Here is an 11,720-nt window from a genome sequence, read left to right as displayed (position 1 = left end):
AAAGGGGTTTAGTTTTCATGTTCCCCCAACATCAAAAATTACCCAACTTCGACGGCTTATAATTCGACCGCCATACAAGTTAATAAAACTCTGTTTAAAATTCCAGAATCAAGTAGTCACAATAATATATTTTGTTCGGCAAAATGTTGATGTGGCTGTTAGTTGAAGTCGGATTTTTCCTAATGGTTGCTCCCTCAAGCAGTTCTGGCTGAACGGCGCGTTGCCCCTCCCGACGACTTCGGCGGACTTCGCTCCGAGAGTAAGCTTTGCCTCTCCAAATTTGGTGTGGTCCAAGCTCCACGCTTTGCACCTTTCTTCACCCCGTCATGATAGATTCGTGAATCTGATCATATTCGAAGCGTCTAGCGGCAGTGAAATCCATTCCCAAGATCCACATGGGTGGGTAAACGGTTTGAGACTGGGCCCAAAATCATTGGAAACAAATCGTTCACAAACCTTAGGAAGACAGTGGCCAAGCCGAACTTATACAATTCTAACAGCATATGCATGGCAGGTTTCAGAGTCGGGGTGAATTTCCTATTATACCTAGCTGGATTCTAATTCGGCCCGGGGAGGCGGTTTTGGGTCATGGGTCACCCCACACTGATAGTCAGCCACCGCACATCACCGTTTCTCCCGACATTAATGCAAGAATTGGGGATTCGCTATTGGTATAGCAGGGTCCGTTTCTAGCTCTGCAACATAGCGCTGCTACCGTTACTTCACACTGCTCATATAGAGGCCTACTATTGCTCTGCAATCTTGCATGCTCATGCTAGGGCGCGGGGACAGCATGATCTAATACTTGGTTTACCACCGCACCCCTCGATTTTGTGACTCGTTCCTTAAAACTAATACTAGCAACTTTGCGTAAGTGGCGGACTAGTGGGATTTCGAGTCACGTTAAATCGGGGTGATTTACTCGGAAGTAGATACAATCTGGTGATAATCAATCAAAAGCAATACATACAACTGTCTTGCTATCTAGTAATTTTGCTATGTACCTTAACAAGAAGCTCGCACTAGCTGTGCTCTCGTCTAGCCTTTCCATGGTACTTGGCCAGCATGTTCTGGATCTCAGTGGCGATGGGTGGACAGTCAGTAACAAGGCGCTAAATATCTCAGTGCCAGGTCATCTTCCCTCCGACGTCCACCTAGATCTGTGGGCTGCTAATGTGACCGATGATCCATACTATGGTCTTAATGACTTCAATTTGCGCTGGATAGCGAACAGCAATTGGACTTACACAAGCAAACCTCTCCGTGGTTTGTTGGCTGATTCGAAATCGTCTTGGCTTGTCTTCAATGGACTCGACACTTTCACAACGATTAAAGTCTGTGGAAATATCATAGGCACAACAGACAACATGTTTCGCCAATGGACCTTCGATATTTCCGAAGCAATAAATCGCTGTCATGGCGATCCGGTTGTGTCCATCAACTTTGGGAGCGCGCCGCAGATTGTCGACGCGATTGCAGCCGACCCGAATTCAGAGAGTATGTCTCCAATGACAGAGGACCCTGCCTGTTTCTAATACTGTTTGCAGAATGGCCTTCCGGAATCATCGGGACGTTTGAGTTTCCGAATATGTTTTACATGCGCAAAGAGCAGTCGGACTTTGGATGGGATTGGGGCCCAGCGTTTGCTCCCGCTGGACCGTGGAGAGATGCCTACCTCGTTCAGTTTGAGCGCGAGAAGAGCGTGTATGTTCTGAACACAGATCTGGATATCCACAGACAAGGCCAGATCAATCATATTGCCCCTGACCAAAGCCAGCCTTGGATCGTGAACGCGAGTATTGATTTTATTGGATCTCTTCCCAGTAATCCGTCGATGACAATTGAAGTCAGAGATGTTGAGTCAGGGAAAATCTTGAGATCGGAGTCTGTCGACAAGGTCAATGTATCGAAAATGGCTATCACCGGCAGCATGGCTATCGACGCCAATGTGCCGAACCTGTGGTGGCCCAACGGCCTAGGCAAGCAGAATTTGTATTATGTGACCGTCACAATCCATGACAAACAGGAACAGGCATTGGCCAGCGTGACCAAGCGCACCGGTTTCCGCACAATTTTTCTCAACCGGTCCAACATTACAGATGCGCAGCTCGCCCAGGGTATCGCGCCGGGTGCGAACTGGCACTTTGAAATCAATGGACACGAATTTTACGCAAAGGGGGCAAACCTGATCCCACCAGATGCCTTCTGGCCGCGAGTCACTGAGGCTAAAATGCAGAGGCTGTTCAGTGCAGTGGTGGCAGCACACCAAAATATGCTTCGTGTTTGGGCGTCAGGCGCCTATATTCCGGACTTTATGTATGACATCGCCGACGAAAATGGAGTCTTGCTGTGGAGCGAGTTCGAATTCAGCGATGCTCTGTACCCGGTCAACCAGGAGTTCCTGGATAATGTCGCTGCTGAGGTCGTATACAATGTGAGACGAGTCAACCATCATCCTTCTTTGGCTTTATGGGCTGGTGGAAATGAAATCGAGAGCTTGATGCTCCCCATCGCCCAGGGAGTCGATCCTGAAAATTATCCAAAATACGTCGGGCAGTACGAAAAGTTATTCATCACCACAATCCTGCCCCTGGTATACGAGAATTCGCGGTCCATCTCGTACATGCCCAGCAGTACGAACAATGGCTATCTGGAAGTCAATCTGTCCCTGCCTGTCCCCATGGTCGAACGCTACTGGAACACAACCCCAGGATCTTACTACGGCGATACGGACTACTACAACTACGACAGCAGTGTAGCATTCGACTTTTGGGGATATCCAGTCGGTCGTTTTGCAAACGAATTCGGCTTCCACAGTATGCCGAGCCTACAAACATGGCAGCAAGCATTGGACCCCGAGGATCTGCATTTCAACAGCAGCACTATTATGCTCCGGAACCATCATTATCCAGCCGGCGGACTGTTCACAGACAACTTCAAGAACTCATCCAAAGGAATGGCAGAGATGACTTTGGCAGTGGAGCGGTACTACCCGATCCCCAACAAGGCCGACTCCATAGCCAACTTTAGCGCTTGGTGCCATGCAACTCAGCTTTTCCAGGCAGACATGTACAAATCTGAGATCCAGTTCTATCGTCGTGGAAGTGGCATGCCGGAGCGGCAACTTGGCTCCCTCTGGTGGCAGCTCGAAGATATCTGGCAGGCTCCCACATGGTCTAGTATCGAGTATGATGGACGATGGAAAGTCCTCCACTATGTCGGTCGTGACATCTATCAGCCTGTCATTGTTTCACCCTTCTGGAACAATTCAAACGGCGATCTTTCCATTTATGTGACTTCTGACCTTTGGGAGACTGCTCGTGGGTCCGTCCGTCTGACTTGGATGGATCTATCCGGTAACCCTATCTCCGGCAATGCGGGCACCCCACACGCCCTCGACTTCTCCGTTGGGGCCATCAATACCACCCAGATATATTCTATCAATATCAGTGATCTGTCGCTTTCGGACACAAAGAACGCTATCCTGATCATGTCCCTCACTGCGAGCGGGCGCCTCCCAAATACTGGGAGCGTGTCCGCTTTCACGCACCGCAACCACTTCACGCCTGCCTTCCCGAGGGATTTATCCCTGGTAGATCCTAAGCTCGAGCTCTCTCATAATACCAAGACGGGCATGTTTACTGTAGAAGCCAAAAATGCCGTCTCCTTCAACACTTGGCTCGATTACCCAGCTGGAACGATAGGATATTTCGACGATAATGCGTTTGTACTACTTCCTGGAGAAAAGCGCGAACTCCGATTCAATGTTCAGAAAGATGAATCTGGTGGAGATTGGAAGAAAGGTGTAACGGTGCGGAGTCTGTGGGATCAGACAACGAGGGACTGAGAGATATGATCTTTTTTTGAATACAATTTCTCTGTTGATACTCTTCTCTACGGATTCTGTAAAATATGGAAATCATATCTTTCCTATTTTCTTTTGGGGCACTATCCTCAGCTTCTGCGGAGATACCTCCATAGAGGTGCATCTTGGGGTCTTAACGTTTCAAGGCCAAGAAAAGCATATCCTCCAATATCAGAGAAGGTTGTTGAAGAGAGCCCCTTACCAGAAGCGTAATTCTCAACTTTAAGAAATTAGCATAGCTTATCAATCTCTTAGTCGCTTATATACTATAAGAGCCTTCAGGTTAGCAAAACTATTCTATTGGAATCAAGCACGGTTTCTAGATAGGCTACACAAGACTAACAATGAAGGTAATTAAATCTTAGGAATAAATAGATCAGGCTATTAAGACCATTGAGCAGAAGTTATTAATAGCTAAATACTTTACGGTCAGCGTTAGTAGAAGGTCGGAATTGAACGACTAATTTCAAGATATGATTTCAAAGGGAATTATAACGCTTCTAATACTCTTCCTCGTAGTCAAAAAAGAATCATGACATATTAACGATAGCGTCTTGCTAGATATTGACATTGTCCATGGGCGATCCATAGACATCTATGGACAGACCCCTTGTCAATAGGGATGAAAGATAGCTGGCTATCCATTGGTCGCCCATCATGTCCATAAAACAAGGTGAGATAAATTAATGACCTATTATGTAGCAATTTGATTATTCATCTACTAGCATTTTAGGGTAAAAGTGAGGATTCATTTGATGTTTAATTTATCCTAGTCTCGTAGCTCTCTAACTCCTTTGAACGCTTTCTTGCTTGACCAAATTCGCGTATCTGGGCCTGCGTAGCAGGTACTCCGTTATCACTGAGCCAGAACTAGGGATTCTGATTTCACGTGCCTGGGAAGCGCGTTCTATCCAGTTAGGCTCGTGAATATTTATTGATTCCATGTTCTGTTTGACTCCCATGACTCATTCGTATAAGCGTATGGGCGTGCGGGGTTTCGGAGGGGCGTCGTTTCGCAGGGGGCCTTGCAGTCAGCTGTCCCATTGTCAGCATAAAAGAAAATCAACCACGTTGAGCGAACACGGAATTCTCTATAATCTCTCACATCTAACATGTCTCCAACATCAAGCGCGAAAACATGGCTCCTTCAATTATTTGGCATCTCTACAGCTACCAATAATAACCTAGCCAACGCTCCAGCGGCCCTTACAGCCGAATCTGCTCAGCCGCAGTTCCGTACGGATACCGACAGTTCGGATATTCTGACCCTTCCAGATGGAAGAAAACTTGGGTATGCTCAATACGGCTCGCTAAACGGACGGCCTATCTTTTTTGTGCATGGCCTTCCAGGCTCTCGCCTAGAAGGTGCTGGCTTTCACGCGCTAGGCTTAGAGCTCGGCGCCCGTGTCATTGCAGTGGACAGACCTGGTATAGGGTGGAGCTCACCACACCCCAGTCGAACGCTACTCGATCATCCGAAGGACTTGGAACGACTTGCAGACCATCTTGGACTGGATCGATACAGTGTTCTGGTACAGGGACCCCATGGCTCCTAAGGTTGCCGGAGACTAGTTGCTAACACTACGATAGGGAATATCAGGAGGTGGACCATCTGCCCTTGCGTGTGCTAGAGCAATGCCTAGTAACAAGCTCAGGTGTGTATCACTGGTCTGTGCCATGGGACCTCCTGATATCGGTATGAGGGGGGCAGATTTGCTGCACAAGCTTGGATTTCCGTATGGATTTCGTTATGCGCCCTTCACTATTGCTCGATGGTTTTGGCAAAACGATATATTAGGACGCTTAGACTTGACTGATGAGAAGCGTCTAGAAATTATGCTTAGACAACCAGTTGGCCATGAGAAAGATATTGCGTTTTTGAAATCTGCATGGCCCCCATTATCTCTGCGATCCTCTCGGGAGAGCTTCTCACAGGGGTTTGAAGGTGTATGGCAAGACGGAAAGTTGATGTGCATGGACTTTGGTTTTCGAGTCGAAGATATTCGCCATGATCTACCTGTGAATCTGTGGTATGGGAAGCTCGACACTTTCGTCCCACCTAATCATGGTATCCAGATAACCGCACGGTTGGGTGAGAATGCACATCTCAGATTGGTGGATGAGACCCATGCAAGCATTGTGATAAACCAGATCAGAGACATATTCGAGGATCTGATTCGAAGCACATAAAGCCCAAGACTCGCCTGTATATTAATTTTCTGTACATTTATATCCCAGGAAATCCCATCTCGTTCACTCATAGCTTGATATAGTCTAGCACATGTCGCTACTCCAAAACACACTTTGGCTGCTGCTGTCATAGTTTACTGTATAATATCCCTTCTATATTTTTTTTTAGTATTTCTTTCTTTCCAACCTTGATTCCACTCCTATTAGTTATAGTTCACCAATGCCATCTATCGCCAGGGCGGTCAGATTCAAGTGCTTGGCATCTCACCTTCTTATGCCTCCCCCGCCTGAAGAGGGGATTACTAGTAATTTGTAGGGCAATTACCTGTTTCTCAAGCATATGTTAGCACTCATCCCTAATGTTAGATAGCGGCCCTAGCCCGTTAGACCGACTGATGCTCTAAACCCTCCCCCAGTTTGAGCGTCGTCCGACAAGTGGGATCCCTACTAGGATGGAAGTCTACCAGGGCGTGGGCGGCCCGTCCTCTACTAATAATGTCCCTAAATTAACCCCCGCTACTAGAGCGAGCCTCGCCCGTCTGCCCCCCTGCGAAGTTGGATCTTTTCTATGATACATGTAGATTGTAGGCATTCTTTCAATAGTTACTGTTTTATACGCGATACTCAATAGGATGTTTTCTTACATTATCTAATTATCTACACCCTTTCTAATCGGCAGATTCCACTATCTCAACATTTAACTTTCCTACCACCTAGGGATATGGGGTGAGAATTCCGGGTGAAACTTCCTCATGTAAGAAGTGTCATCTCTCTTCGTTATTCCGCAGTTCAGATACTGCCGGTGAAGGTGCGCTAGTTTTTCTCTGTCGAGTTCGATCCCGAGGCCGGGTGCAGTAGGCACAATCACACCACCGTCAACCCACTTCAAAGCACCATCGACAATCACATCTTCATCACGACGCTTCCATGGCCAATGCGTATCACAGGCAAAGTCAAGATTAGGAGTCGCAGAAGCCAGGTGCGTCATGGCGGCAAGGGAGATACCCAGGTGGCTGTTAGAATGCATCGAGAGCCGCATGTTCCAAATGGCGCAAATAGCCGCTAGTGTTTGAGACTTGCGTAGCCCACCCCAGAAGTGATGATCGGACAGAACCACCTGTACTGCATTCTGGCTGATCGAAGACGGAAGATGTGAGAAGGCGACGACGGCCATGTTTGTAGCTAGGGGCATAGCTGCCTCCTTCGCAACGGCTGCCATCCCTTCGATTTCGGGGGCCGGATCTTCTAAGTACTCAATAATGCCTTCTAATTCCTTAGCGACCCATTTTGAAGTTTCAATGGTCCACGCAGCATTAGGGTCCAGTCGCAGTGGCAAGCCCGGGAAGGCCGCATGCAGTGCCTTGATAGCTTCGACTTCCTGGGCGGGTGGGAAAACCCCTCCCTTGAGCTTGATGGCCTTGAAGCCATATTCGGCTATGATCTTTTGGGCTTGCTTCACAAGACCAGCGGAGTCGATTGCCTCGCCGTACTCATCATTCGGCTGGCCAGGATGTCCCGCCCACTTGTAGAAGAGGTATGCGGAGTACTGGACAGTGTTTCTTACACGGCCACCGAGCAAGTCGCTCACGGGGAGACCTGCCAGCTTGCCCTGGATATCAAGACATGCAACCTCAAAGGGAGAGAAGACTTTGTCGGCAACAGATGCCGTCGTGACCATGCCGGCCATACCATCGCCGCCGGTCGTAGTGTCGCCCGTCAGAGAACCAACACAGATTTTGTAAATTGAATTTGTGTCGTACACGGAGAGGCCTTTGATTTCATCGGCTGCTTTTTGTAGGCGCGATAGGTGAGCCAAGTCACCGTAAGACTCACCCAACCCGTATGTGTGATCGGTGATAATCTCGATGATGCTGCGCAGGGCAAACTCTTCGTGGACGCCGACGCTATTCAGTAAGGGCATGTCGTGGAATGCCACCGGTGTGATAATGATGTCTTGTATGACGGCTCGTTGAGACATGACTGCTGACTGGGCAGGTATCTGGCCATCGAGGAATGCAACTCAAAATTCCAGCTGTTGGAGGGCGGGTAAGTTGAAAAGATATACGACGATATCCACTGGGCCTTCATGACAACCGGACCCGGGTTGAAAATTTTCTGATATGGAGGAAGGAGCTGTCGTGACTCCGGAGATTAGCTCGATACTGTACCCCGCAAGTCCCACAAGCACAGGGGCGCGGGTTGCGCGCACGGATAACTGCATCCGCAACAGAGGCCGTTCTGATTGGACACTTATCCGCTATCCCAGGCTCTCGTGAAACGGAAAAAGGCCAATTCGCCGACAACATGTGGATTTCATGTTACAATGGCCTTCAATTTCTGCATCTTGGAACGCAAATAACACTGGGCCTCATAATGGTGAGCCATCGGATTTGCGACCACTGTGACGGCCATGTCGGCGTTATCCTGGGAAGCGTCATATGCCTCGAAAAAGAGAAGTCCAACTATGGCCAGTCTGGTCTTAGTCCGACTTTTGGCGGCTTCGGACTGTCTGTTGTTTTCTTCCTCGAACGCAGCTCTAAGTTGGGAATGTAAAGAAGGCCTAGCTCGTTCTCGAGGCAATACCGAGAAGAGGTTGTTCGATATGGAAGACAAGACCTCGTCGTTCAAGTACGGCGGGAAAGCAGCCTGAGAAGGGATTTTAATCAAAGCTTTTCTTTTATGCTAGGGGTCACATTGTGCATCCCTAATCTAGGTCGAACGCTCAATAGTCCCTGCCGCAAGCCAATTGCCCTCGAAATTGGTGTGCGTCTGAATTTGATTAATTCTACTTTGTAAAGTCAAATTATGCTATACCTTGCCGTCAAAAGCTAGCCTCAATTCCCACCAAGCTTGCCGTTTGTGACTCAATCCCAGTCTTCTCGACATCCGATGGCTCAGAGTACGGTCGTCGCGGTTTTAACTTCTCCAGTGCACCTTCAATCCCCGCGGCTTTGGCCGTGTTCAATGCTGTGGCGTATTTGACAGACGCAATACCGGCCTTGCAAGGCTGCTCTGCCAGCGCAGCCTTCTTATGCAATTCCATTGCCTGTTGAACCTTGCCCTCCTGATACAGGTTGTAGATGTTCACAATGGTCTTGGGAAATACATTTGCAAATCCAGCGATGGTCCCCATTGAACCAGCAGCCAGGCCACCGATCAGAAAATCCGACTGTCCTCCGAATATGGCAAATCTTTCAGGCGAGAACTCCGCCGAAAGACGCGTGATCTTGGCCACGGAACCGCAAGTCAGCTTCACGCCAACGATGTTGCTATGCTTCTTTGCCAAGCGCGCAATTGTCGCCGAATCTAGATCAATGCCGTTGCAGACAGCCGGAAAATTGTATATAATGATAGGCAGCGAACTGGCCTTGGCGATGTCATCGAAGAAGCTGTTGATCACGGTCGGTGTTGTCTGCTTGCCAAAATAAGCCGGGGGCAGGAGAAGAACATAATTGGCTCCGGCGTCCGCCGCGTCGGTGATGAACTCCAAAACTTGCTTGGTTGAGTGGCCACCTACGCCAGCCATGATAGGATATGAAGGGCCGCATGCTTTCCGAGCGACCTCCAGCAGCGTCTTGCGCTCCTCGCGGTTCAGCAAAAAAGTTTCGGAGTTTGTTCCTAGCACAACCAGTCCAGCCAGACCAGTTTTTGACAAATAGTCGAAGTATTTGGCCTGGGATACTTCGTCCAGACTGTCAGTGCTGTGGTCGAAGAAGGTGACTGTTGGGGCCCAGACTCCGCTGGGCGGGACTTTGGCGAGTAGCATCGTAGTGGTAGTTTGCCTTTCTTCGCAGTAAAAGATCCAGCTATCCTAGGAAAACTGCAATACTTAAAATGCTTCATGGTCTTTAGTAAGGGCGTTATCCGTCTGCAAGGTCAAAAGATCCACCGACAGTGCACTTGCTATCAATGATTAATCCGAGTTTCCCTTGCGAGATATCCGACTCGTGTGAGGCTTATTATTTTACAAGTTACATCCGACATCCGCGTCACTAAATCAATATTATGTGGGTTAAGGGTACATTATTTTGAAAAAACGGCTGTTGAAATGACGAATGAGGACGGCAAATACTTCTTTCCGTGCTTAGGTAGCCAGATTCACGGTTTTTTTGTACGGAAGCTTCTTGAAAATGCAACTTCCCCTTGCGGATATGCAAAGATCATTTCCGACGGATAAGCAGTTCGCGCCCAAATATTCGACGGTACTTGAGCACGGGACTAAGCTACCAAAGAAGTCGGTTAATTTGATCTCCCTCTGCGTCTAGCATATGGGGATGACTTAGCCTCTATTTATAAACTATTTTTCAGTGAAAGCGTTAGACATGTCGTGAGTCAGATAATCCCACTTCCGGTCCAGCACACCTCTATGTACTATCTACTTTTGTGAAGTCCTTTTGATCCGCCCAGATAGTTCCTTATTGGCACCTTTAAATGAAATTTCGGTGCATGATAGTGGCACTAGCTTGGTGGTTTGGGAAGAGCAGGGTGTCCGCAACAACAACATTCTCCCTTCGTCCAGCAGCAAATACGATGGCTTCGGCAATATCGGCAGGTGTCAATGGCTCACAGCCCCTATCAAAGAAGTAAAAATTTAGATAAGACAAGGCAGTCTGAATCAGCATGGGTACTAACGCGTAGACCGAATCGGCTTTGTCTTTATCACCATAGAATCGGACGACCGAGAACTCAGTTTCCACCTGGCCGGGATCGATGCAAATGACACGGACACGCTTCGAAATCAGTTCCTTGCGCAAGCTCTCGGTGAATGACCGAACAGCAGCTTTGGTCGCGCAGTAAATTCCACCGCCGACATATGGCTCACGGCCCGCGATGGATCCGATGTTGATAATGTCACCAGCCCCATCGCCGTTGTTTCGTTTCAGCATGGCAGGTAATATTGCTTGTGTCATGTTGATCAGGCCAGTCACATTTGTTTTGAACATGATTTCAATGTCTTCCTCCGCAATCTCGGGTGCCTTGGCTATACCTCGGACCAGACCACTATGCATGTCAGACTTAGCAGATTGGTTGCCTTGGTAATTTGTCCACCTGTGGAAATACTTACGCATTGTTTACCAAAACATCGATCTCCTTGAATTCATCGGGCAATTTATCCGCGAATGTTCGCACCTCGTTTGCATTGCTAACGTCGAGCTGAACTGGTAGTACCTTGACGCCCGCGCCAGCATCCTTGACAATGTCAGCGGCGATCTGGTGGAGACTGTCAATACGGCGCGCGACCAGGACGAGCTTGAGATTCTGGGGAGATATGCGTGCGAATTCAAAGGCCGTAGATCGTCCGATGCCAGATGAGGCGCCGGTGATGAGAACCGTTTTTCCCTCAAGGCGTTTGGACATTGCTGTTGCCATAGTGCAAATTTAGAGACTCGATATGTCGTGGATTAGGTTACTGAGTGTGGTGAAATGACAGGGGAAAAGGAGTTGCAATTGGGGGAGCTTGATTGATATACAGAAAAAATGAATTGCGTAGCCACCAGCATCACCATGCCAACATGACCCGTCCGTGAGATGACTATCGGATTCTCAATTCTATCCCACTGGCCTTTTCCGCTGAATTAAGCGAAGATGCTGATCTGATTGCGCTAGTCTCATCCGACTATGAATTCTTTTGTATCCGAACTGATGATTCTCCACTGATGCAGCT

General features: G+C 48.4%; 5 protein-coding genes across 5 annotated transcripts; 2 read left to right on the top strand and 3 right to left on the bottom strand.

The window, feature by feature from the left end:
• Positions 1-998: 998 nt before the first annotated feature.
• On the top strand, positions 999-3,847 carry N7510_005130 (beta-mannosidase; the record flags this gene model as incomplete). Its single annotated transcript, XM_056977056.1, has 2 exons — positions 999-1,497; positions 1,548-3,847. The coding sequence occupies 2 exons, from the start codon at positions 999-1,001 to the stop codon at positions 3,845-3,847; spliced, it is 2,799 nt and encodes a 932-aa protein (XP_056837012.1).
• A 1,130-nt stretch (positions 3,848-4,977) lies between these two features.
• On the top strand, positions 4,978-6,055 carry N7510_005129 (alpha/beta fold hydrolase; the record flags this gene model as incomplete). The annotated part of the gene is made up of 2 exons (XM_056977055.1): positions 4,978-5,397; positions 5,456-6,055. 2 exons carry the CDS (start codon positions 4,978-4,980, stop codon positions 6,053-6,055), a joined length of 1,020 nt encoding a protein of 339 aa, XP_056837011.1.
• A 706-nt stretch (positions 6,056-6,761) lies between these two features.
• On the bottom strand, positions 6,762-8,033 carry N7510_005128 (glucarate dehydratase family protein; the record flags this gene model as incomplete). The annotated part of the gene is made up of 1 exon (XM_056977054.1): positions 6,762-8,033. The coding sequence occupies one exon, from the start codon at positions 8,031-8,033 to the stop codon at positions 6,762-6,764; it is 1,272 nt and encodes a 423-aa protein (XP_056837010.1).
• Positions 8,034-8,876: 843 nt separating this feature from the next.
• N7510_005127 (dihydrodipicolinate synthase family protein) lies at positions 8,877-9,821 on the bottom strand (the record flags this gene model as incomplete). Its single annotated transcript, XM_056977053.1, has 1 exon — positions 8,877-9,821. One exon carries the CDS (start codon positions 9,819-9,821, stop codon positions 8,877-8,879), a length of 945 nt encoding a protein of 314 aa, XP_056837009.1.
• A 661-nt stretch (positions 9,822-10,482) lies between these two features.
• N7510_005126 (uncharacterized protein) lies at positions 10,483-11,413 on the bottom strand (the record flags this gene model as incomplete). The annotated part of the gene is made up of 2 exons (XM_056977052.1): positions 10,483-11,056; positions 11,121-11,413. 2 exons carry the CDS (start codon positions 11,411-11,413, stop codon positions 10,483-10,485), a joined length of 867 nt encoding a protein of 288 aa, XP_056837008.1.
• Between the last annotated feature and the right edge of the window lie 307 nt (positions 11,414-11,720).

This window comes from Penicillium lagena (genome assembly GCF_028827675.1).
Source record: "Penicillium lagena strain IBT 129212 chromosome Unknown utg000002l_segment0_segment0, whole genome shotgun sequence".
NCBI classification, from domain to species: domain Eukaryota; kingdom Fungi; phylum Ascomycota; class Eurotiomycetes; order Eurotiales; family Aspergillaceae; genus Penicillium; species Penicillium lagena.
The sequence above is the reverse complement of the archived record's forward strand: the minus strand, read 5'-3'. Positions and strand labels throughout refer to the sequence as shown.